At 42.5% G+C, this 27,586-nt stretch overlaps 1 protein-coding gene and 1 long non-coding RNA gene across 2 annotated transcripts in view; both read left to right on the top strand.

Moving 5' to 3' along the window:
• Positions 1-27,586, top strand: part of LOC132463595 (uncharacterized) — an 88,511-nt gene that overhangs the window by 28,864 nt on the left and 32,061 nt on the right. The window lies entirely within an intron of this gene.
• LOC132462518 (zinc finger BED domain-containing protein 4-like) lies at positions 7,971-10,526 on the top strand. Its single transcript, XM_060058077.1, has 4 exons — positions 7,971-8,953; positions 9,188-9,644; positions 9,867-9,971; positions 10,510-10,526. The coding sequence occupies exons 1-4, from the start codon at positions 8,456-8,458 to the stop codon at positions 10,524-10,526; spliced, it is 1,077 nt and encodes a 358-aa protein (XP_059914060.1). The 5' UTR covers positions 7,971-8,455.

The raw sequence follows: 27,586 nt of genomic DNA, 5'->3' as shown, positions 1-27,586 counted from the left end.
CCCACCACACCGGTCCCAGACAGATATCAAGCAACACCTCCAGGAAATTGCAGCCTCTGAAGACCCTCCTCCCACCAACGTTTCACTGACCCTGGTCTCCGATCCAGAGTCACCCCGTTAACACCATCAAAGCTAGCAGAGTATAACACATATATAACCAACAATGACTTTGAATCCCTATTATTTTCTTTGTAAGACTTGCTGATGCAATTCAGATGTCATTTATATTCCCCCAAACCTGATGCTGTGCCAATTTTGTATGAAAACTCACAGGACTGTGACCTTGAGGACGACGTGGACACAGCGAATCCCTCCTATCAGAGCCACCAAGTCAAGTCCATGGAGCGCGGGGGGTTCAACTCTAGGGTGTGCTCGTGGTCATGGTCAAAGAGAACTCCATGGCCATTTAGAGGAGCTGATCCAGCTACCAGGATGACAGCCACCAATCAAATAATCAATATTTGTCAAATGTCTTTTTGTCTCTTTTTTTTGTACATGAAATTCTGTCATTGTCATTTGCCGTCCTATAGCAATTTATATGCATTTTGTTTACATTACATTATGTGAGTCTTTCAGCCTCAATGGGGCGAATGATGAAATTATGTCTATGCTATTTCTGATGACATGTTTCAAGCCAACAACAGTTATGAATTGTTTCTTCACCGCATAATGGACAACACCATGTAAGGTTTTTATGATTTTGTAGATAAGTTAAAGACTACAAACATGGCCAGTTGGCCATTTCCGCTAGAGCCAAGACAGACAAAAGGTTTACCTGGGTAAACTAGAACATGTAGGCGTGGCTTATTTACCATTCCGTCCACTCCCAAAATATAAACAGTTTGTTTAACTGTGTTCGGGAGATGCTTCATGAACCACCTCAAGAACGCAGTCTCTGTTAGAATAAACCACGTGTTTATGAGGTCATATCTAGCCCAAGACGACCATTAAACAAAGGATCTAAATAGTTTTTCATCAGTTTTGAAAGGTGCTATATACAGTAAATAAAACTTTACTTACAAATTGAATAGAATATTTCGAAGGGTTTATTTTCAAATAAACATTTTTGTTTAGATGTTTAATGATGGGGTTAGAGGTAGAATATCCTATGACCCATGTCTTTGGTCTCTGTGCCAGTAATTCATCTGTGAATATGCTCATTGAATGCCGAAGGGCTAGATGGCATTGTAGAGTCGTTTTTCAAGCACAGAAGTAATATTGGAAGTTTCGTGTGACAGTCAATGACAATATAGTAAATAATTACAATAACATTCCAACTCGTTCTCTATTAGAACCAATGATGAACGAAGACGGTGGCGGACAATGGTTTTACAATTGTGAACATCCTCCGCTTGTCGCTCTTTTATCTGATCCATCTGTTTACTGACGGCGAGAATGAACCAGAAACATGGAACAATTGACCCTTCGCTAAGCCACGCCCAAAAACCGCCCTAGGCCAATCGTAGTTTAGCAACGGTAACTAAGCGCGGAGGACCTGACAAGCTTTTGGGCTAAGTGAAGATGCCGAAGCACTGTGCCTATGGGTTGTGCAAAACGGACAGCCGATACCCAAAGAGTTTGGAGGGTGGTGTTGTTTTTTTTCCATTCCCGAAACCCAAAACTCAATACGAGAAATGCCGTGAGTGGATCAAAAAGTGTGGGAGGCCCCAATCGCAGATGAATGTCTCGACGATAACCAAGAACACTTACATTTGCTCCAAGGTAAGAACAAGCTAAAGTTATCAAGTTATCAAGTGAGCTAAATCATCTCAGTATTGCTTGAATATAATTACGGTCCTTTGTTCACAATGCATATATTTTAACGTAAAAAGAGACTATAAGATACTGTTGAATGTATTTTGGCACTTTGTTAAGTGTCCAACATGAGGACAAGCTAATGTAATAAGGTGACCAGACAGTCCCCGTTTTTCACTTACAAAGATTAAAACATTACACTGTTTTGCAGGTGTTTACATGTCTGAACTGATAATGTCCCCGGATTTTATCTCAGAAATATGGTCACCTCATAATGTAATTAAGCTAGCGAATAGTTAACTCATCTCAGTATTGCTTGCAAATGATTACGGTTCTTTGTTTAGAATGCGTACATTTTAACGTAAAATGAAATGATAAGAGACAAGATGCAGGCTCGCTTTGACATACTGTTCAATATATTTTAGCATTTTGTTAATGGACAGCCGACACACGACTTCCCGAATCCCATTGCTGCTCTCCCGGGGTCAGTTCGTACGCGGGAGCATCAGGGGGGTTGCCGGAGGTCTCCACGGAAAATGTACGCAAACTTACAGGTTCACTAGTCACTTATGAGACGCTCTCACATCTGTTTAAAACTATGTTCTTTATTAGGTAGTGAAATTATTACACAATACAGCATGCATACTTCATATGAAATGTATTTATTAATTATTGAAAGAAAATGATCATAACCTCAAGAAAACAACTGTGTAATCAAGTAGGCTAACTAAACTAAACCTGTGTTCAACTGATTGTTTACAGAATCAGGTGTGACCAGCCGGAAACGAACACCTCATTCTCCACCGAGGACACATCACTACAGTGTGACTTGACCAACAACAGCGGTAAATTTAAATGGGGAGGAAGAAACTAAAGAAAAACAAATCTAGATTGTTTTTAATGTCACACCACTTTTCCACATCAAAATGTATCCTCTGTAAATGGTAGTCCTCCTCACACATCACAAAAAAGTCTCACCAAGGCATGCCTGTAAGTCCCAGCTGCCCTATTATCTGATAGTAGTAGGCGTGGGTCTCCTTTAACCTTTGACTACCATCTGACTGTTTTTGGAGATAGGGACAGTCTTGGCAGCTGCTCTTTGATGGACATTTTATTTCAAGAAGGCCAAAGCTTGTACCATCTTTGACCCTCCTATCTGGGGATGTGCCGAGGTGTGGAGCATTGGGATTAACCACAAAGCCGACAGGGGAAACTAGATTGCCTGTTATTACTGTATACTTCTGCGCTGCCTCGGGCTCAAGTTCTACCCCTCGCCTCATTGCCTTGGTCTGCTTACCTGAGGTGGCCTTGAGCCTAACAGCCAAAGCACCGAAGTCGGCCCTCCTAGAACAAATACACTTAAATACACTTGATGTGAGTCGTGGAGCCCTTGCAAGATGCCAGGTTTTATTTGCATCTTGTTGTCTGGTCTCTCTTTCTAGGGCTGCAGACTGGGATAGTGTGATTGCTAAGACATCTAGACTACACATGTCTTTCTCAGACAGCACAAAACAATAATTTGAGGGCTGTGCTGGCAGAGGGAAATCTGGGAAGTTAAATGAAGTAGATGATGGTCCTGGAGGGTCAATGAGAGGAAGCTGTAAAACATAAGAAAATAATAAACATTAATCATTTCTCTTTATTTTTGTCATTAACAGAAGATCTCGACAACCAAGAGGAACTGAGTCTGCAACCAAGCCGTGAAGCCAACCAAGAGGAATTGAGAACTCTTCAGGATGCATTAACTGCACAAAAGCAGGAGATAATTAGTCTGAGGGTTAAGCTTGAGGCAAAGGACAGGGAACTCCACCTTCAGAAGTGCACAGACTTAAACCCTGAGATATTGAACATAAGCCATGTGCCTGATTATTTCCAATACTGCACAGGTTTTACCTATGACCAGTTTAATGTCTTGTGTAATTTGTTTCCCATTCCAACTGACCCAGATGCACCACAAACACACATTCCACTGACATATAAAAAGATTGATAATGAGATCTCAAAACTTACGCTGCGCAGTCAATTGTTACTGACACTGATGAAATTTAGACAAAATTGGGACCACAAAGATTTGGCATTCCGCTTCAAGATTCGTTTACAAAGTGTCAGCACTTTGATAAACTCCTGGGTGGACTATATGTTTGAAATTCTAGGGAAATTGTCTGTTTGGCCACACAGGGACGTTATTTCAGAGAATATGCCAGCTAAATTTAAGGAACAATTTCCGAACACCTTTGCCATTCTAGATGGCACAGAACTTAAAATTGAGAAACCTAGTTCACTAGTGTTGCAGAGTCAGACTTACTCCACCTACAAGTCTACAAACACCCTTAAGTCTCTGGTGGCATGTGATCCACGAGGTGCCCTCATTTATGTGTCTGCCCTCTTCACTGGATCCATTTCAGACAAGGAAGGAGCAACATCATTGATGTTTTGAAGGGGTGTGTTCAGTGTGGCTACCTAAATGTAGGAGATGGATTGATGGTTGATAAGGGTTTCCTAATAGAGAAAGAAGTTGAGGAGATTGGCTTGAAACTTAACATTCCACCTTTTGCAAGAGCAAACAGACAGATGCCACATGCAGATGTTGATCTGACAAAAAAAATAGCCAAGCACAGGGTCCATGTTGAAAGAGCTATTGCGAAGATACAATTTTTTTAAATTGTGTCAGGCAGAATCCCCATTTCTCGGCTTGGGAACATAAATCAAATATGGTATGTTGTCAGTATGTTGTCTAACTTCCAGCCACACATCATCAAATATTAAGGTTTGTGTGGAGAACAGCTAGGGGGTCATGATGAAAAATAAAGAATATATACTGTACTATACACTGCCTCATCTCATTCATTTACCTGATGGCTTAGACCACTTCCTAGTGAGTATTTCTCTCCTCCTACAGTTATGTGAATAGGGGGCCTGTTCACCAAGTAGCTGATAGGTGTTCCTGTCTGCCTTTTGAGAAGCGCAATTTTCTCCTCTGTAACGATACGATACGATATAACTTTATTAATCCCCCGTAGGAGAAATTTGTTTGTTGCAGCAGCAGTGGAAGGACACAGGACAAAATAACAATGTAATAAATACAATAAATAAATAAATAAATACAAAGTGCTAATGCATAAGGAGACGCTTATAGTTAATAGGGACAAAAACAAGACAAACAGAAACAACATCAAGATGGGTGATGCATATACACATATATACGCATACCTAAACACACACACACATGCATATGCAAACACATAGACATACACAAACACAATCATCATCGGGCACTGTTGAAGCGCTCCGTCTTGCACCTGGGGAACATGAACCTGTGGCTGAAGGTGCTCCCCATCTGCCACAGCTCAGCATGGAGGGGATGGGAGGGGTTGCCCATGATGGACTTGAATTTGTCCCTCATCCTCCTCTCCACCACCACCTCCAGACAAACAATTCCCTATCAATGCAACGGTAGGGCTTTCATGTGCAGAAGTCTGTTGTGCATCCTACTTGGAAACCTTAGATCCCTAATGTTCAACGTACCTGCTTCCTGAATAGCGACAATCAATTGGCCGCCGCTTACGACTTTCGGTAGCTTTAGCCACAACTACAGTTGAAATTGGCACAGCCCTGATCTTGCTACCCCTTGGCTTGTGCCACTGCTGAGGTAGGCTTGTGCAAGATGACATGCTCGGCTCATAATCTCTTGCTTTAGATATAGCCAGGTCCAAGGCATATACCAGACCTACTACGTGTGAGCAGTAGCCTGCGGCGCTGAAAAATAAAAGCTGGAGAATTCATCTTTGCCAAAGTGATCAGACGTCTTGGTGCTATTTAACAACACGTATGTACAGTTTAAGCTGTTCGATTTATAATGATTAGAAAATCACTTACCCTGCTGTGCAAGAACATTGCTGCTCCTTGATGCCTCCAGTAGTAGCGCTAACGAGTAGCAAGTGAGGTGTCTCTGTTTTCAATTGCGACCTATATGCTTTGGCCTCAATATTTATTTCCCCATTGTCTGACTTCGCGCAGATGTCATGAATGTATCCCTCAAAAGCATACTGAAGCCCCTTTTGCCTTGTTCTTTCAGAGATCTCCCCTGAACTCCAGAAATGAGCTATTATCTCTCGGGACGTCAGATAACGGTACATACATCATTGAGTTCAATGAGAGAGGTACGAAAGCTTGTCAGGCGTAGCAACAGTAGTTATGGGGGGCGGGGCTAAGCGAAGGGTGAATTGAGAGGGCCAGCACATGTCTTGTGTTGCTCCTATATGAGTTTAAAGGGCACCTATTTTACAGCCAGGTTTGACTGTGATTAATTACCAGCCGTTGCAAAATCTGCCCTGCCCTGTCCCTTGTTGTCATCACAAGTGGGAGTGTCTACATACATGTTAAGGCTTTGACTCCGAACTTCGTAATTCGAATATATTCAAATAGGGATGCAACGGTACAGTGTGGCCACGGTTCGGTTTGTATCACGGTTTTTGGGCCACGGTAACGGTTCGGTTTCGATATATCAATATTATCCTGCCGCTAACACGCAATAGGTTATATTTGTCTTTTCTATTTCAAGTCAACAAGGTGCTTCTACTCACACTTGCAGAGACAATGCAAGATGCAATTAAATGTAAAAAAAGGCACATATAACGTCAAATCACAAAATTTATTTTAAACAAGGAACACTATTCTGGCCTTCTGTCAAAAACAGGCAATATTAAATAAAGTAAAGTGCAGTATACTGTAAAGTAATGTGAAATGTAAACATTGACATTATTCAATAAACTCAAACAACAAACATTGTCATTCACACACTTAAACCCTAGAAAATACTTAACTGTTATAAATACACCCTTAAAGAACAACAGAACAAACAACAACAAACAATTAGATATAAATCACAAAATGTATCAAAGAAATCGGTGGACAATTGCCCAACTTGTCCTCTGTCAATAATTGGTGAGGTGGTACTGTAATGTGCAGTATCAAATAGATATTTGATTACATTGAAACCATATCAAATATAAACATAAAGTGCAGCATCCAGTCAGGATAGTTTGGCAACATTGTTATGACACTTCAGGGGAGTGCGTTCCCTGACCCCTGTAATGAACAGGTCATTTAAAAATGTAAACATTAACAACATAAAGTGCAGCATACAAAATATTAGAATAATGAACCTTATTGTTACCTGCAGTCTTACAGGAAATGCTAGCCCTCTGATACAAACAAGTAGCATAAAATGTAAACTTGCCACAAAGTGCAATATCAAGTTAGCACCCAGTAAAAATATTCTATTCTTTTAGTTTGAGGTTCTTCTGTAAAAAGACAAGCATGTCAACATTCTCTGGGGAAAGACGAGAACGACTTGCAGTCACAATATCACCTGCAGTGGAGAAAACTCTCTCACTTGCAACAGAGGTTCCAGGGACAAAGAGATATTTTAGTGCATGCTTTGAGATCTGGGGAAATTTGGGGAAATCCCGTGCCTAAAACTACTGAATAGGGCTGCATGTCTTTCCCTATGAAGACGCCCATTGAGTTGGTTATTGCCTTGTGTTTTTCCGAATTATACGCATATTGTTGCTGAAATGCTGCAGCAATGGATGGTTGTGTTTTCGGCGACAAACCAGATCTCCGTGCTGCTCCACTTAGAGTTACAGCCGGGTTATGACGGCGCAAATGGCTCAACATGTTGGATGTATTACCTGTGGAGTAGGTGATCGTAGTAAAGCAGTGCTTGCACACCGTGCTTTGCTTGCTGACAATCTTTTTCCCTTTGTCATCATACTCCACACTGAACCCAAAATGTTCCCATACAGCGGATTTGAAAGATGACGGTGCCTCTTCAAATTTTCTTTTCTCCGTTTCTTGTTGACTCGCCATGATCGTGCTGCACCAGGGAAAGTTTAGTTTCTCCTCACATGGATCTCCAGCGTCTGCATTCAGAGCGCTGATTGGCTCTTGGGAAAGTCAGTACAATTCTGATTGGTTGTTGCATGGTTGTGGAGAGCAGAACTCATCCCCTGGGTCCCAAGCAGTCATGGCTATCGCCCAATACTTGCGTGCATTCATTATAACCACATATTAAATTAAAAGTTTAATGTCACCCATACCGTAATATCGCGGTTCACCTGGGTCAACCGAACCGAACAGGGCGAACCGAACGGTTCGCTAAAATACCGAAAACCGTTGCATCCCTAAATACAAATATATATCTTTCAAACAATGAAGGATAAAGTAATATGTAGAATATGTAGGACCAAACTCCCATACCACGGGACAACGAGCAACTTAAGAGCCCACCTGTCTACGGCAAGCTGGAGCTGGAGGTGGAGGGGGTGAAGGTGAAGGGATTCGGGCCAAGGCAGGCCAGAATCGACACCGTGCTGTCACCTTCACGAGGCCTTCCCTATGTCTGTCAAAGTAAACAACAGATTTGCTGACAAGGTTCATTTGCGTAGATATGAGGCCCATTAACGCGATATATTGGAGCGGGTTTCAATTTTTGATCCACGAGCTAGAGCCAAGATTCAAGATCCCCTGCTTCCGGACCATCAGTTGTATAATAACGAAGCTGTACGAAACAACCAAAGATGGCATTAGGGGAATGCTGCGTGGAGAAAAACTCGGACTGACCACTGATGGGTGGAGTTCTTTGGCTACCGAGTCCAATGTTACGGTCACAGCCCATTTCATCGATGAGGACTAGGAGATGAGAAATGTCGTCCTTGACACGTCTGAGCTTCACACAGCAGTGAATGTCTCTACATGCATCGACAGTATTCTACAAGAGTTTCAAGTGGCGCGGGAGTCTGTGCTTGCCATCACAACTGATAATGCGACCAACTATGTCAATGCTGTAGAGAGGTACTTGAGGATCACGGATATCCTGTGCATGGCTCACACAATTAACCTGGCAGCGAGAAAGGGGCTTTCAGAGCGTTCCGTTGCAACAGCAGTCAGACGCCTGAAGGCTGCCGCTCAGCATTTCAAGCACTCCCCTACAGACAGCTACCTCCTGGAGGCCAAGCAGAAGCTCCTTAGTCTCAAACCAGTCCAGCTGATCAACGACTGCGCCACTCGCTGGAACAGTACATACGACATGATCTGTCGGGCAGCTGATCAACAAGCCCCTGTTGCAGCAGTGATAATGGAGAAGAAACTCAGCCGTCTGGAGCTCAGCAGTGTGGAGTGGACGCTGATGGAAAAGGTCAGTAACGTTGGCTAATTATGTTGGGTGGTCTAATAATATTATATTCCTAATGTTAACATTACTGTTTGCAAATGGAATAACATGTATAAGCCAAGTTAACGCTGGCTAAGCTAAGTTTGTGTTTTGTGTAACGTCAAGTGGCACATAGCTGCGCTTACTAGCTAGCAGCTAGCTATCTAATGTTAGTGGCGCTAGAATGAGTTTGTGATTAAATATGTGTTTGTCCGGCAGGTGAAAGACGTGCTGCAGCCGTTCAAAGTAGCCACCCAGGCGCTGTCAACAGAAGACTACCCAACAGCATCAGCGGTCCTTCCCCTGCAGTATGTGCTTCTGACACAACTAAAGCCCTCCACCGAGGACCCGGCAGGACTGAGACAGATGAAAACCATGTTGTCAACTGATCTGAAGGCGCGATATGGCCCCAACAAAGATGCACTCTTGCTACTGAACACAGCCAGCTACCTCGACCCCCGTTTCCACCGGCTGGTTCATTTGGAACAAGAATCGCGGCAGGCAGTGCGAGATAAGGTTCAGAGGGAGCTTGCAGACCTCAGCGAGGAGACAGGCGTGGAAAGCCAAGAGGAGAATGCCACCACTACGGCGCCACAGCAGCGCAAGGAAAATAATGCTCTTAGTGCGATGGGGGACCTCTTTGGCGATGTTTACTGCCAAAATTCGGCCGGAGCAGGTAATAATTATGATATTCAATAAGAAATAATACTAAACGTTTCAATTATCGAGTGCCTTTCATAACAACTCAAACTCGCCATGTATAGCCCTGCATTGAAAAAAATAAAGTGCAGTATAAAACGTAGCAAATTAATTTATTTTTAACAGTTAGACCGAGTGAAGATGTGATCAAAAGAGAAATGATTGCCTACAACAATGAGCCCCCACCCCCGTCTGACAGCAACCCCCTGTACTGGTGGAAGGAGAGAAGCCCCAAGTACCCCCGGAGTTTTCCACCGCGGGGAACATCGTCTCAAAGCAACGCTCTTCCCTAGAGCCAGAACATGTGAATCACCTGTTTTTTTTTTGGCGAATAACTTAAAGTCTGCTGCCAAATAAAGATCAGGCTGGCTGCAGTTTATGTGAGCGATACAATTTGGCAATGGGCCGTTCGTTAATGGCTGGTAGGATGTTGTTGTTTTTTTTGGCCTACCTTTATTTTGTCTTTTCAGTTTAGCCTAACTGGCTTATTTGACTTTGATTGCTCATTTATCTTTATTTTGATGCATACACAGTTTGTGTTTTACCTTAAATAAATAAAAGGTTCTGAAAACATCGTTGCCTGCCGTGCCTAGACGTTGACTGATACACTGCCCTCTGGTGGACAAAACATATACAACTCAAGTTTGATACCATATAGGTCTTGCTGAAGGTATTTAATGGTCAAAATATTATTAATAAATATTCGAATATTAATATTAATAAACAAACAAACTTCGAATATGATTTTTGGCCAAAAGTCAATGCCCTACTACATGTACAATATGTTGGATAGATCTGTCCAACTCGCCCCCTTAATTGATTATTTCATTCCCTGTCCTTAGGTTTCTCGTCTCTCTGATTGTCCTCACTCACCTTAATTGTTTTCACCTGTCCCTCATCAACAGTCCCCTACTAGTGTAATTAGGCCCCGTTTACACAAAGGGACAACGGTGATATTTCCACTCGGTTTGGCCTCTCATTTACACGAAAACGATTATTTCTAAAATCTCAGACCGAAGTGGAGATTTCTGATAACGCCGGTTATGTGTTGTCGTGTCAACTGGGAGAAACAGGGTTTTAGGTTCTCAAACGTGCCTTGATGTAAAAGAATACCACTAATTATTCTCACACTGTTAATTTCTGCCAAACCAATTTCAGCATTTCGAACACGTCTTTTGTATCATTTCCCTTTAAGGCCTCTCTCCTGAGTAATAATAATACATTTCATATCAGGGCGCCTTTCAAAAACTCTCAAGGGCGCCTTCAAATTAAGACAAGCAAAATACAATTTTAAAAAGAAAGCAAACACATTTTTAAATTAAACAATGAAACATTCATTAAATTAAGTGTGTTAAGTTAAGGGTGATAGGCCAGTCGGAACAGGTGAGTTTTATGGAGGTTTTAAAGGTCCCATGACATGCCACCAGTTGTGGTGTGATTAGCCGTTACAAGCCGTTTTGGAAATCGGCCCCTTATGACATCACAGGTGGGCGTGTCCACGAGATGTGTGTCTGATAAATCAGTCTACCAGCTTACCCAGTGGACTATAGCAAACGTTGCTCATCTATCCAGGAACGAGTGTAAGGCTGGAGGAGCTCAGAGAGGTATGGAGGAGCGAGTTTAGGAAGGGCCTTGAAACTGAGGATAAGAATCTTAAAATGAATGTGGTGTTGGACAGGTAGCCAGTGTAGCTGTTGAAGAATAGGAGTGATGGTCGTTGAGTCGAGTTTCCGGTGAATCGAATGGTGAACGAGACGAACGAGAGAAACAAACCAGTTCGGTTCGTTCGTCCTAAAGACTCGTTCATTCGAACCGGTTCGCGAACTAACGAGCCAACACTAGTAACGATAAGACAAAAGGGAGGCAGAATGGGCTCAGGGTTCATGCAGGGGTCCCCTGCCTAGTATTAAAGCGACCAAAGAACAAGGCTTACCTCGCCTGTCGGGAGTTCAGCCTCTTGGCGGACTGAATGTAAGAAGTTTGAGTGGTCCGTCAAACGATAAAGGGCTGCTTGGTCCCCTTCCACCAGTGGCACCACTCCTCCATCGCCAATTTCAATGGCAGTAGCTCCCGGTTGCCCACATCGTAGTTTCGCTCAAGGGGGGTAAGCCTTAGAGTAAAGAAGGCGAACAGATGCAACTTCTTGTCTGAGGGAGAGTGTTGGGACAGACCCAGAACTGTCTGGGTAGAAATACTGTGTTCTGATGGAGGATGCTGGCTGGTGTGTAGAGCACAGGAGATGAATAGATGATGAGAGACTGGCCCCACTACATGGCAGAAGTGGACGGCATGACATATTCTGCAAAACATTGCAGCCTACTCTTTGTGTTTTAGTACTTTTCTTAGTTCCATATTTTCCGTATATTTCCACATATTTTCCTACTATATGATAAGTTGGTCTCAAGCAGGTAAAACAACCTTGAGACCACTTGCCGCTCGAATCATTATATAAAAACGCTCTTAGAATTCATGATAAAAAAACACGCCAATATCAACACTGCAAAATCCTGGATAACATAATCTCCATAATTTGGTAATTCGAATTGTGCATGCTAATGATGGCTGAATGTTTTTAATCATACACAATGCTGCACCTCCTCGCCTAATGGTGTGTTCCAGATTCCTCCATTCTTCCGAGTCGGAAGTCGGGAAATTTCCCAGCTTTCTTGCGGCATTTCTCAGAGGCACGATCCCTTTTTGTCTTAATCTCTCGGAATTCTGGGAGTAGACCGAGGGCAGTGATGATGTCCTCAACAAAAATGGCTGCGCCCGTGAAGAGATTTATTAGTGCCAAGCACAAAGTGCGAAGGTAACCAATTGTAATTGTTGGTTTTATTATTATTATTATTATAGCGCCACATTTGACTTACACAGCCTAAACCGCTCCCACGCTTTTTATGAAACTTACTACAGATTTAGAGGCTGACTCAAGATTAACATTTACTTTACTTACTGACTTAATATTTAACTGATTGGCCCAAAGGTCGCACTATAGCAACTGTCCAAAAATGCAAACTTTGAACAAACATATCTCCGCTTTAACTTAGAGTCATGAAACTTTGTTCACACATGCATATCCTAATGATGAACAAATTTGCCTCAACAACCTATTATTTACGACTATCTTGAACTTTGTTAAAAACACTCAATAGGCTCTGTGCACAACTCTAGAAGCGAACTTCCGGTGTCGCCAGGTGTCGGCATACTAGTTTTCATTAATTGTATAGTTTTAAACTCTATTTTGGTCTTTGGCCAAAGTGCTATCTTTCTACTAAGTTACACTATATTTATTAACATATTCACTTCATACACCTTTAATATATTTACATACCAAACAATATTGGACTGGAATATCATCTCAATATTGGAACATGCTATTATGCCCAAGTCTAGGTGTTAAAGCGATACGTCCCCCCTACCCAAAACCAAAAAATGAACAACCAAACAGTGAAGTACGTATAATCAATTAATGTGTATTTACAAAACCTTGTTTGTCAACATTACAGACATTTCTGTAAGTAAACATGGAAATAAAACCTGTCTACTCTCTCTCTCATCACCTCCAGTACTTCACTATCTCTAAATACTCTCTCAATTAGCATGTCTTCTTCTGTTGAAATGACAAAATCACACCAATTCATGCCAGTTATTAGCATTTGTCCCTGCACTTGCCAGTAATACGCATGTGTTTTCTTCAATGATAATTTGCCTGATGTCATTTTGAGGTAAGGGCAGTCAACATAACTTTTAACATTTGGGCACTTCATTTCTATCAGACCAAAGGGACATGGCTCTGAAGGGTCATACACCAAGCCATCTGGAGATGCCCCAAGCCAAGGGGTGTCTGGGTGGATTACAAAACCACAGGGGTAGTGGTTGACCCTCTTCATTTGGCAATATTCCCAGATAGCATCTGCCTCCAATTCGAGCCCCCTTTTCATGGCTGCTGTCTGACGGGTACCTCGTAATATTCGGTCAGCTAATCCCCCTTCAGAGCTACCTCTGACATGGCATATCTCTCGGAAATTTGATGCAGTCAGCCTAGGCCTCCTTAGCTGAGCCAAACACTGCATGTACTTTGCTCTCTGGTTGCACACTCAAACTTGTGGGCCATATCCCAGGTGACCTCCAAACTCTTTAAATGTAGCTGTTCTGGTGCTGTACACACTAACATGCAAGAGGATGGCTGCAGTTGGTACCCAAACAGAGGCAGAGATGGACGTGGTGGAGCAACATGGAAGGAGAGGTCATTGCTTGCTGTTGCTGGCTGCTGGTAAGACTGGGGACTACCAACTTGGACCTTGCCAAGGGCAGAGTCAACCAGTGAAATGTCACTGCTGATGCCCATGCTGCAAATCATTGGTGCTTCAGCTGCACCAAAATCCCTATAGGCCTCTGTCACCCGGAGGACAGAGAGATCAGGAAGGTCCCCATGGAGGGCTTTGTAGAGTGTGCTCCTGTGTGGATAATACAACTTGCTTTATATCAGGGTGTACCGTATTGGTCCGAATATAAGACAGCCTTTTTTCCCCTCGAAATAGGTCTGAAAAAGTTGGGTCGTCTTATATTCGGGGTCTAGTATTCAGAGCGCAGTTTCTCTTCTTCGCCTCTCCCTTTAAATGTCAATACACATTCGCGGCCGCAGGTTGCGCCAGAAATTGGTTCCGGGAAGAAGTAGTCCAGCGTCCTTAACAACCAGACCGTTACCGGTGTTTAAAGACCATTAGAGACAAGTGGCTCAAAAGTGGGTCAGGTCAATCAACAACAGCGGAGGAGCTATGATGCCAATTTTAAAATAATGGTTGTCAATAAGGCAGAGTCAAGTAACAACTGCCAAGCTGCCAAGAAGTTTGGGGTCACGGAGTGTAACGTAAGAAGATGGCGAGCACCAAAATAACGTCTCAAAGACGTCAACAGTCAGCGCAAATCCTACCGTGGTCCTCAAAGTGGCCGTTTCAGTGAGGTTGACCGGAGAGTTTTTGAATACGTCAGAAGCGGAGCAGCTGGGGAGCGATGACAGCGAGAGCAAACACAGCGGGGCAGAGGACGTGTGTGAGCGATAGAGAGAGATCGGAGGAGAAGTTTGGCGAATTTTAGTTAAGTTTAGTTAAATATGTGGCCTGTATTTTTCTATGTTAGTTAAAAATGTTCCCAATGTTGCTTGATTATTGCTTGATATTAATTTTTAATCATACTGTACATATTTTGCCTTGAAAGTGCCGTGGCCTTTACTGGCATTATTATTATTGTCATTAATATAACAAGTGTTTAATTCACTGTTCTTTGTTCTGCAAATCTGGTCTGCAAATCTTTTTTTCTAAATGTTTGTGCTGAAAAACGGGGGGTCGTCTTATAATCAGGGTCGTCTTATATTCGGACCAATACGGCATATAGTTTTCATTCAAACATTCATGTAGCTTATGAAATCATTATACAATTCTCAGCTTATACCCTACACCCTCTGTTGTTGTGGTTCTACATTTAGGTTTTGCCGATAGCACAGCCATCTTGTCCACAGGGCCTGGCTTTACACCCTAATTGATTATGCAGGATTATGTTTAGAAAAAAACCTGCAACAAGTGTGTGTGTGTGTGTACACTAGAGATGCGCGGTTGGCGGTTGCAACCGCGGACTCCGCGGTTAAACCGCGGATCGGGCGGGTGACGTGACAAAAAATTATATTTTAATTAAATTCGGGCGGTTGGCGGTTTAACCAACGAAATTCAAAAATATATACACATTGTTAAATGTCGTTACCTACTTCCAAGCACATTTTTAAATAATCCAACTCTCATCAGGCAGTAAATTGGCCTAGTTCCATGTATGCATACAGCGTTTATCTGAGAAGATGGCAGCGCAGGCGAAGGTAGTTAGGGAAAAGATAAAAAAGATTTCCATGGATTTCTTAGATGTAACAACCTTCAAAGGCCCAGAGATTAACACCACGGGCAAATTAGACACCAAAGTCTTCTTTAAACCAACGGACTCGCATGCCCTACTCCACTATTTGAGTTTCCACCCCAAACACACCTTCAGTGGCATTGTAAAATCACAACTGATCCGCTACAGCCGTATATGCTCCAGGCCTGCAGATAACACCTCCGCCACAATAACCCTTTTCCGAGCATTAAAAAAGAGAGGGTACCCGAGATCCCTTTTACGCACGGTAAAGAAAAACACCCATGACACAAACACCTCCACAAAGACAAACGCATCGTCCCCTTTGTTGCTATTTACTCCCCTTACACGACACAGGCTATGAGATGCGCCAGAAAGCACTTTGAGACTATCATGGCTGATACGTCCCTCACACAAAACCTGGAAATCATCTCGGCCTACAAACGAAACACCAACTTACGGGACATGCTTGTCCGAGCAAAACTTCCCTCCCCATCAAAACAACCCCTCATTCCCCCTCAGTACGCGAGCTCCTGCCCCCTCTCATTCCTTATTGGTGGAAAAAAGTCCTCTGCCCTTCTAGCAGGACAAGAGGTTTTTCCCGAAATGACGTCTAACGCGTCAATTGACGTCATTTCGGGAGAAAATTAGATGAGAAAAATGGGCCAAGGGGAGACTGGTTTAGACTGATATTTATTTATAGATATTTATTTATATTACAATAATGATTTTATAATGATAGAACGCCGGTTCTAAATGGGTGAAGTATCCCTTTAAGCTTAGGCCTATGCGTAAAAAACATAATATTGGCCCTTTGTCGCCTATTATTTGTTGAATCCATATTTATTATTGTTTACTGTTTACCTCCATGTATGTTAGAACACACCAAAACACACGAAATGTTTTCATGACCTGCGCATCAAAATATGCCTCAGGCGAGAACCTTTGTAAGCGGAGGATGATGGGGATGAAAATGACGATGACCCCGATGATGATAATGGCGATGACCTGCTGAATTTTGCCGTGTGGAACAGAGGGGACTGGCATTTAGGGATCACTTTGTGAATACACACTTTAGGCAGACACCTTGGCAAAAAATTAGTCAACACACATTTGTGTAGTTGATAATATAAATTGTATGTTTTCTTTCGTTTATCAATCTTTAGACTATGATATTCAGTCTTTAGTTCCACAAGCCTCTCTTTTGCTCCAAGGACCTTTTTTCGTCTTTTTATAATTGCCGCGTTCTTGAAGAAAGTAGTCCAATCCGGATCGCTTTTAACTCACTTTATTTGTCAAAGTATTTCGGTATGGTAACTATGAAGCAAAAGGAGGGGAATTGCATCGAACACGTGTGTGAGCGACAAACAGCAGGCCTCTGTATCTAACTCGCAAGTCTGGACTGCCGGATGTTTCTGCCCTCGTTGGCTCCAGGCCCTGCTTTAATATAGAGTAGGCGTGGCCTATGTGACGTATTAGCTTCGGCTTCCTCACCTGTTTAAAGGTGCTGCCATCTGTGGCTGGAGTAGTTATTGCAGCTTTCAGTTGGGTCCTGCTCCCCTTACTGCGGTCAAGTGAGCCGTCATTCGTCCATCCGCGGTTAAGCCAGCCGTCACACAAAATCGTCGTGCGCCTCTACTCTAAACAGCCTTTGTGTGGTATCTCGCAACGTTCTCAAAATAAAGCCTTCGCCTGTGGTTGTGTGTTTGTGTGGATCGCTGCAAACGCTACCAGATCGGCGTGAAAACGTCCACAACAAAAAAGGGTTTTCAAAGAACCAAGCATGCACGTGTTCAAAGGAAATTTTCTCCGAAACTATTCAGTGAAATCATGTGGTTCCTTGTGCGCAAGTAGTCGGGACAACAGTTAGTATAGTCATATTATTCAGTCCCGGAACTTATGTATATTTTTGTCTATAGCTCACTATGAGATGCTAACATAATGCAATTTGCAAAGGCCAAAATATGCATGTGAGGTTTTCAAGGACATTTTCTCAAAATCTATACAGTAAACTCGCATGGTTCCGTTTGTACAAGTAGTCAGCAGAACGGTTAATGTAGTCATATCAGTCCGTGCCGGAACTTATCTATTATTTTCTCTATAGCTTACTTCAAAGTGCTAACATAATGCAATTTCAAAAGAATGGCTGTGTGCTGTGCAGATGCAATTTGCAATATGCATATGTGAGGTTTTCAAAGGAGATTTTCTCAAAATCTGTACAGTTAAATTACATGGTCGTGTGTGTACATGTTAGTCGGGACAACAGTTAGTATAGCCATACGAGTCAGTGCCGGAACTTATCTATTATTTCGTCTATAGCTCACTTCAAAGTCCTGACATAATGCAATTTGCATTGGCCAAAATATACATAAGCTTTTCAGTGGCATTTTCACCAAAACTATACAGTAAAATCACATGGTTCCTTGTGTACCACTAGTCAGTGCAACACATACTATGGTCATACCAGTCAGTGCCAGAACTTATGTGGAAATATTGATGTACTTCACTTCAAAGTATTAAAATAATGCATTTCTAACAGACAAAATATGCATGTGATGTTTTAAAAGGACATTTTCTCAAACTATACAGTAAAATCACATGGTTCCTTGTGTACTAGTAGTCAGTGCAACACTATGTATGGTCATATCACTTACTGCAAAAACTTGTCTACACTTGACTTCAATTTATAACCACAATGCAATATCTGCAAACTCTGCAATGCAAACTCTTTGTATGTGTTTATCCTCAACAGCCATCATTTTTACAAAAACGATAAATGCCTTGTCTGTGCTCTTGTTGTATTGGGTTTCTCACAGCTCATATGTCAAACTGGATAAAGAAAGCTTTCCCATATGTTGAGGAATCTCTCTTCGAATCTACGATGGAGGACCTCCAAAAATGGAACACGTTCCATTTTCTGAGAACGGAACCATCCCCACCCCCCCATAAACGACAAAAGACAAATGACTATCACCCACCCCCCTGCACAATGGACCAACCTGACCCACAGGGCAGACCAATAAGATCCACCAATCCCAACAATCCCCTACTTTCCCCAGTCTTCGCCCCCCTAAACCTTTCTAGGCCAAAGGCCACCCCAACTACAACAGAACGTCCCCTTCAACAAATACCTTTGCTACAGCTCCCCACAACTACCGATAACATACAACCGGGCAACTCCATGCTTCTCCCCTCATCGGCCTTTGACCTACCTCCCTCCCCCCCACTGGACCAATATACCTACCATGTCCATAGGGGCGACAAACATACCAATTGGAAACTTGCACCAACCAGGAAATTCCTGGTTTTGGGAGACTCCAATATGGCACGATTGCCCACAATCCTTGATGAATGGGTCCAAGTTGATTGTTTCCCAGGGGCTAATATCTCACATGCCACACACCTTCTGAAACACAACACCCCAACGACAGGGGAAGTAGAAAAAGTAATCCTGTCATTTGGCATAAATGACAAACACCGAGGTAACCCTTCCCTCTTAGACAATTCCCTTAAAAAACTAACCCAGGTTGCCAAAGCAACCTTCCCAAATGCAACTATACATATACCAGTCATCAACATTTCCGATGAACTGGATTCCATACACAGACTTAATCTAAGCAGACTGAACAACTTGATCAAACTGATCCCCCACCATATCCCCAGACTTAACCGGAGCCAGTTCCACACAGTTGCGGACAACATCCATTGGTCTGCACCGACGGCTAACAAAATGTGGCAACACTGGCGGTCTTTTTTGGACTAAGGGACCCAACACCTGTTGGTGTTGACCCAACACCGATTGGACCCCCCCTAACACAGGACAAATCAATCATAAACCTATCCAACACTTTCATACCTCAACACCGACACATTAAACTACTTCAAAAGGGCCTTTCTTTTATCCCTACTCCACCCGTTAAAGACCAGAGACAATCTCTCATGGCACATCTTTCCAGTTACCACCGCAGGCTCAAACTACAATCCTACTTTGAAGATTCAGAGCCCGGAGAATCGCCCCCTTTTCACTCCAAATCCACCTGGGAACCAAATTCTTCGGCCCTGCCGGAAAAACTACTGACCCTGTTCCAAGAAGACCACCGCATTCTGCGTGACATACAACCAAAGCTAGAAAAAGAGAATTTATCGAAAGAAGAAAAACAAGCTCTAACGGAGCTACAGCAGAACACCTCCATCGTGATTAAACCAGCCGATAAAGGCAGTTCAGTAGTGATAATGGACAGATTCAAATACACGGAAGAGGCTTTACGACAATTACGTAATAGCGACCACTACAAACCTTTGGATGCCCCCATATACATGGAAACGGCCACCCAAATACATGAGATCTTAGAGGCAATGGCCCGAAACAAGACCATAACAAAAAAACAAAAAAGATACCTGCTCGGAGACGACACACCGCGAAAAAGACTATTTTATCTCCTCCCAAAAATCCACAAAGCCCCAGAAACCTGGCCAATCCCCTTTGGATTCCCCCCAGGTAGACCGATTATATCGGACTGTGCTAGCGAAAGCTATCAAATAGCAGAATTCCTGGACTACTACCTCAACCCCCTATCTACCCTCCACAACAGCTACCTCAAAGACACTTATGATTTCATCAGCAAAGTTAAATCAATTTCTACACATGAGCCCTCCCTCATTTTCTCTATGGATGTGGAAAGTCTTTACACAAACATCGATTCCAATATGGGACTAAAGGCCGTTAAAACACTAATGGACAAACACCCAGACCCATCACGACCAGATCAGGCCATCCTCCAATTGCTCGACATCAGCTTGACGAAGAACGATTTTGAATTTAACAAAAAGTACTACCTACAAGTCAAGGGCACAGCAATGGGCAAACGTTTTGCCCCAGCTTATGCCAACATATACATGGCCACTTGGGAAGAGACTATCCTACCAAAATGTACTAAACTACCCACCCACTAGTACCGCTACTTAGATGACATCTGGGGTATTTGGACCCACACTCAGGCCGAATTCCAGGAATTCACACACACCCTAAACTCTCATCACCCTTCAATTAACATAAAAGCCCTCACCAGCCCAACAACCATGGATTTCTTTTTTTATCTGAGAAGATGGCAGCGCAGGCGAAGGTAGTTAGGGAAAAGATAAAAAAGGGAGAACTAAAAACAAAGTAAAGAGAAGGTCGGAAAAGTGCTGTCTGGAACAATTTTTATGAAGTGGTGAATCCAGATGACACCAGTGCAGGCTTCCGTTACACACTAACGGAAGCAAAAAAGTTTAAATTAAGTGACGATCCGTCCCATGTCGCGTCTCCACAAACCTGCAAGTTATGAGACAGCTGTCAGTATTGGAAGAAGCTTTAACGTCTCGTAGATGAAACTGCCTGGGTTATTTTGTTTCGTATAAGTTATATTTTAAAACAGCCAGTCATTGTAGCCTACCACTCGTGGAATATGGAATTTCAAAGAGATGATGGAGTGATTTGACTCAGAAGTGACATCAGGCATTGGCAGCGCGAGATGTGCAGAACAAGTTAAACTTCTAGCTCAGTAACATCAACACCTAAGAAAGAAGGTAAGAAAAATAGTCGGAAAACTTTGATTTGCAAGGCAAGCAGGCAAGTGTTGGGCTTGTTACAGTAGCCTATATAGCCTTCAATGCGGTGAAATTTCGGAATTAATAGGCTCGAGTCGGCGTTTCCTTAAAAGGCTATCTTTCATTTTGCAAAAAAAACAACACAGTAGGCTATATTACCATATTAAAATGGTGTACCAAATTGCGTTTTATTACAATGATAAAAAAGTGTAGGCCTACTAGCCTATGGTAAGGTCAGGTTTGCCGATGTGCTTGGCTATTTTAAAGTTTCTCCCTGTGCATCGATCGGAGACAGACGTCACTTCACTGATAATATTCTGGGGATAGGCTACAACATAGCCAATAGGCTTTCATACTAGGGACTTTATCCTTTAAATATCTTTGCGGCATTGGATCAGTCTCCTTTCAAGAACAGGCAAGAACTTTCTAGCCTCGCGTCAGCAGCGCATATACCTAAAAACAACAGGCGGATGGCGGGCGGGTGCGGTTTTGAAAATTGGTCAAAAAAAATGTTGCGGATGGATGGCGGGCGGATCAAGCGTTTTGTGATGCAGTTGCGGATGAAATAATAGCCCATCCGCGCATCTCTAGTGTACACACATTTATATATAGACACACAAGTCCATATGCTTTTTTTATTGACTTGCCAAAGTTCTGGGCTTGTGCCACTGTTGTTCTCCCTCAGTACAGCTTAGAAAAGGGGGTACCACTGGCACCTTCAGCTGTGAATAATGTGCTGACTGAAACAGCAGAGCAACACAGTGGTTGCACAATGCTGTTCCAGCCACACACGAGCAACTGTGGTGCGTCATTTTAACAAGCATGGAATCTTTCAGCACAACCTGCAAATGTAAAATGTTACAGTTAATACTTTCCAGAATGCCATCAGATGCTCATATGATGGAAATCTATTTAAAAATACATCACACGGCTTCCGGTTTGGACCTAAAATGGAGTAGTCGCAAGTCCAACGCGCTCCATATTTTATATTGATATACATTATTAGCCACAACATTTTATTATTTCGGCTGCACAACGCGGCAATTTTTCATACTGGAAAACTATTTGTAAGCAAAATGGCGACTAAAAGTCAGAAAAAAGCACCCAAAGCCGCAATTCAAAGTTTAGCTAGCCCTGCACTCAGACAAACGCTCATGGCCGATGCTAATGCTAGCGCTACCGCGGCTGCCACCCGACCATCAACCCCACCAGCAGAGCAGCCAACGGAGAGCGCTCTTCTAGAGCTGATAAAAGCAGAGATGGGCATTTCTCGTCAACAACTGGGGGATATAATCAAGAAGGAGATGGCTAGTCTCCACGCTGAAATTAAAGAAGACATAGCAGGCCTTCGGCAGGACACCAAAGCTGATATCGCCTCTCTAAAAACGGAATTCCGAGCCGAGATGTCATCTCTGCGCTCAGCCCAGACCCAGACGGCCACCACTATACGGGATATCGAGGGCGCGCTCAACCGGCATGATTCTAGCATTGTAGGGCTGGATAAAACCATATTGGATCTCAAACAAGAGGTGGGGAAACTGAAAGACCGGAATGATGACTTGGAGAACAGAAGCCGCCGTCAAAATCTGAGGATTATTGGAATACCCGAGGGTGTTGAAAATGGAAAGCCCACTGCATTCATGGCTTCGTTTTTTGCCTTTGCTGCACTACTACTCGGATAAGGAAAAGATTCTCCAAGTATCCAGGAACAAGGGTGAGCTCAAATTCAGAGGGGCAAGGGTGCATATATTCCCAGACATGAGCGCCGAGCTTAGCTGCCGCAAAGCGGCGATTACCCCAGTCAAGGCCAAACTCAGAGAGGCGGGCATCACATACGGTCTCTACCATCCAGCGGAGCTACGTCTTGTCCACGACGGAGTTTCACATTCCTTTAAGGCACCCGCGGATGTGGAAACCTTCCTTGCCAAACGCACTCGTCTCTCTTTGGAGACGTAAACAAACGAAGATAGACGCTGCGGTTCCCTGCGCTGTGTGCTGATCCCTCATACTGGACTATAACCTACCTAATGTTCATACTTTTAGTTTTTCCCTCCCGGTTTATTTATTTTCTTATGGAGATGGAAGGAAGAAAGGAGACTTTATTATGGACCGTGAATGGAGAGACTATTATTTGTTATCACCAGTAGAGGACAGTCGGCATCTACCTACCAGTTTGGTTGACGCACATCTTCACCAAAGTAAGGTATCAGCATGTTATTGTTTTCCTTACTCAATTTGAACATGTTGCCGATAAAGAACTATACCCACGTTTCAGAAGGGCCAGAAAAATGTACCGGTTTATTCGCTTACTTATCTTGCTAATGTTTTTATTTTTGTTTTTCCCTGTTATGGCCGCTTCTCTCTTTTATTGCATTTGAACATTGTCAGTGGTGGGTATTATATTTTATTTCATAAGTTGTGACTACAAAAACGTATGTGAAAGGAGCAGTGTTTCTATGGTTGTTAACTGCCTATGGCAGCAAAACGGAAAATTACCAAGTTTTCCCAGGGTTTTTTACCTCTCGTTTGGGGAGGGGTAATTTGTTTTTTGGGCTGGGAGGGTGTGTTTTATGTTTGTACACTTCTTTACTCTTTTAGCTTGAATGTGTGTGTGGCAGTGTCATTTTCAAAATGCTGTAACATCCTTCAGTACCCTACTAATAACATAACAATCAGCCATGCTCTGATGAGCATGGTTGATTGTTTGCGGCAAAGAAATAATGGCTGACAATATTACAGTAAATTGCATTAGTTGGAACATTCATATGAGGCCTAAATCATATGAATAAGCGTAACAGGGTATTGTCCCATTTAAGAAGTATGGATGTTAATGTTGCTTTTCTCCAAGAAACTCATCTCAGGTCCTCTCACCATAACAGACTGTGCAAAGGATGGGTGGGGCAATTATATCATTCAATTTTTGAGGTGAAATCTAGGGGTGCTGCTATTCTTATTAAAATACTCCTTTCATCTTGCAGAAGGTTACTGCAGACCATCTGGGAAGATCTGTTGTGGTCACAGGTACCCTGTATAATGTACCTTTAATCTTGGCCAATGTTTATGCCCCAAATTGGGATGATGTGCAGTTTATGAAAAAATTCTTGTCCTCATTACCTTGTTTAAATACACACAGGCTTATTTTAGGGGGTGATTTCAACTGCGTATTAGACCCAATACTGGATCGCTCCTCGAACACCAACTACAATAGATCAAAATCAGCTAGGACGATTAATGCTTTTCTACAAATGTATAATATGTCTGAACCCTGGCGCTCCTTGTATCCCAATTCTAAGCATTATTCATTTTTTTCCCCAGTACATAACTCCTACTCCTGCATTGATTACTTTTTAATTGATAACCAGCTAATGCCCTTGGTTAAGGACTGCAGATATGAGGGCATTGTCATCTCTGACCATGGGCCCGTGGTTTTACAAATATCTTTTCCAAAGAAATCTGCTCGGCGTCCTTGGCGTTTTAGTAATGTTTTGCTTGGGGATGAATCATTTGTTAAGTAAATTAATACGCAAATTGATATTTTCCTGTCCATAAATGATACGTCAGATGTTAGTAAATCCACCCTCTGGGAATCCCTAAAGGCTGTTTTAAGAGGGGAGATTATCTCTTACACCTCCTGGGAAGCCAGGTCGAGAAAACTGTGCCTTAAAGACCTTTCCGACCAAATTAAACAATTGGATTATAAGAACTAAATTGCTCCCACGCGTGATTTTTTAAAGGACAGATTGACTCTGCAGACAGAATTTGACCTAATAACTAACCGCCATACAGAACAGCTCCTCCTCCAGTCTCGATCGAGGTTATATGAACATTCTGATAAGGCTGGCAAATTCCTGGCTCAACAGGTTAGACAGTCTATGAACTCTACTCTCATCACAAACATCCAAAAGCATGATGGTCAAATTTCTAATGATGAGCAGGAAATGAATGATGAATTTAAGAGGTTTTATTCATCTCTTTATACTTCTGAGGTGATATATGACCCTTCTAAACTTGAACTCTTTTTTCAGAACTTAAATCCACCTCAAGTTAATGTATTATTAAAGGAGCAATTGGAAAAACCTATGTCTAAGGAGGAAATTAGGACGGCCCTTTACAGTATGCAGAATGCAAAAGCTCCAGGCCCTGACGGATTTACGTTAGAATTTTTGAAAAAATGTGGAGATCAATTGCCAATCTTGCTATCAGTTTTTGAGGAGTCCTTTGTCGAAGGCCACCTTCCACCAACCCTTTGTCAGGCCTCTATTTCGGTTTTACTGAAAAAGAATAAGGATCCCCTCAATTGTGGGTCTTTTCGCCCTATTTCGCTCCTGAATGTGGATTATAAATTGTTGGCTAAGGCCTTGGCTCACCGTCTAGAGATCATTCTCCCTTCGATTATTTCACCTGACCAAACTGTTTTTTATTAAAAAACGCCTCTCTTTTTTTAATATTCGTAGACTTTTAAACATCATACATTCCGCAGACGGTCAACACTTGCCCGATGCAGTAATCTCTTTAGACCAGTGGTTTTCAAACTGTGGGGCGCGCCCCCCCTGGGGGGCGCCAGAGTACTTTAGGGGGGGCGCGACGTGAGAAAAAAACAAAAACGAAAAAAAACCTGAAAGTTGATGATTCAAATCATCAGTCGTACTTCAACTGTAGAAGTAACATAACCAGTGCTTAATTTGAGGGGGAGCAAGGGGGAGCGCGCTCCGGAAGCTCTGACGTGCGCTCCGCCAGCTGGATCTGGAGTGTGTGTGTGTGTGTGTGTGTGTGTGTGTGTGTGTGTGTGTGTGTGTGTGTGTGTGTGTGTGTGTGTGTGTGTGTGTAAGGGGCTAATACTGTGTGCATGTGTGTGTTTTGTTCAGATGTGCAGCAAGAGAGGTTGGACTTGGAGTGACGCGAGTCGGTTGAGTGATGTGTGATAAATCTGCGAGGAGTTAGCGAAAGTGGCTGCGGAGAAGAGGGGCAAGAAGGCCAAAATGAACTTTATTATTATTATGGTTTTTGTGGTATTCTGGTATTGTTCTGGTTAATAATATGTATATTTGTTAACGTGGCCAAGTTGTCATGCCAGATTGTTGTTCTAACTAGGCCTACTATAATCTATGAGGTAGCCTATCTATTTGTTTTCATCTTTTGATGCGACGGAGATCCATTTTCAAAGACTTGGTGTATTTTGTTGTGTTGAGAATACAATGACTCAATGACGCACCTGCGAGTGCATGACATTATTCCTCAACTGTTAGTAAACAACGGTAAACTTTATAACGTGTGGCTGTGTGTCTCTCCAACCTAACATATGTTTACTATTTTTTCTGGGATACATCCCCATTCACGAGGCTTTAGTAGGCTAATTTCTTGCGATGTTGACTAAATAAGTGTGGGTTGTTCGAAAGCGCCCACCAGAGCCCCCGCCCCCCCCCCCCCCCCCGCCACTTTTTTTCTACTCGTCCTCAGCGCTCCGGGAGCTCCCACTTGACAAATTAAGCACTGAACATAACTAAATCAATTTTCAACCGTTTATCTTTGTGCAAACCATTTAACAAATCTACACACTTGTATCTTTAATAATATCTAAACAGAATTTCGATATCATTTAAAATTTCTTCAGAATCAGTTTTAGTTTCATACCGCTTCGTTTTCAGCTGTTTTCATTGAAGACGTCAGCCCATTCTGATACACCTATTTCTAGACATCGTAACGCATTCCTTTTTCAACCGTTTACCATCGTTCAAACCATTAAGCAAATCTACACACATGTATCTTCAATTCTATCTAAACGGAATTTTGATAGCATTTATACTTTTTTCAGAATCACAGTTTTAGTTTCAAACAGGCATCGTTTTTAGTTGCTTATAATAATTTAGGTCACCATAGCAACGCCGGTAAACAAACCCCGCCGAATAGTAGAATCTCTGGACTGAAAAGGCAGATCTGATTCGACTGGCAGTTTACACAGATTAAGATGTTCAAATGAATTTAAAAAAGGTTAAGCTAAAACATGCTTAGATAAAGTTGTTAAATTGTGTTAAGAAAACGCACAAAGATGTAATGTTTCAGAATAACGTTTAAAATGTTTAAAAAATATGTTTAAAATGTTTCAAAAATATGTTTCAAATGTTTGGGGGGGGGGGCTCAGCTGAAATTTTTTGTAAGAGGGGGTAAGGAACATAAAACGTCATTATATGCTGATGATCTTTTATTATATATAACTGATCCACAGAACACCTTGCCCTATATTATGAAGTTATTAGACCTCTTTAGCAGCATTTCTGGGCATAAGATTAATGTTTCGAAAAGTGAGTTTTTTCCTGTCAACTCTGCCGCCAAGTCAATATCCTTTCATTCCTGTCCTTTTAAGGTGACATCTGACCAATTCACCTACCTCGGGGTGGTTGTTACACGTGGCTTCTCTGACCTTTTTAAGCTTAA

Source organism: Gadus macrocephalus, chromosome 8, assembly GCF_031168955.1.
Source record: "Gadus macrocephalus chromosome 8, ASM3116895v1".
Lineage (NCBI taxonomy): Eukaryota > Metazoa > Chordata > Actinopteri > Gadiformes > Gadidae > Gadus > Gadus macrocephalus.
This window is presented reverse-complemented; position numbering and strand designations above follow the sequence as displayed.

Excerpts from the sequence above, each read along its gene's own strand:
- LOC132462518 (XM_060058077.1), top strand. The coding sequence starts at position 8,456 with ATGAGAAATGTCGTCCTTGACACGTCTGAGCTTCACACAGCAGTGAAT. Across the intron at positions 8,954-9,187 it reads AGTGGACGCTGATGGAAAAG|GTGAAAGACGTGCTGCAGCC; the intron begins GTCAGTAACGTT and ends TTTGTCCGGCAG. Across the intron at positions 9,645-9,866 it reads CCAAAATTCGGCCGGAGCAG|CAACCCCCTGTACTGGTGGA; the intron begins GTAATAATTATG and ends CCCGTCTGACAG.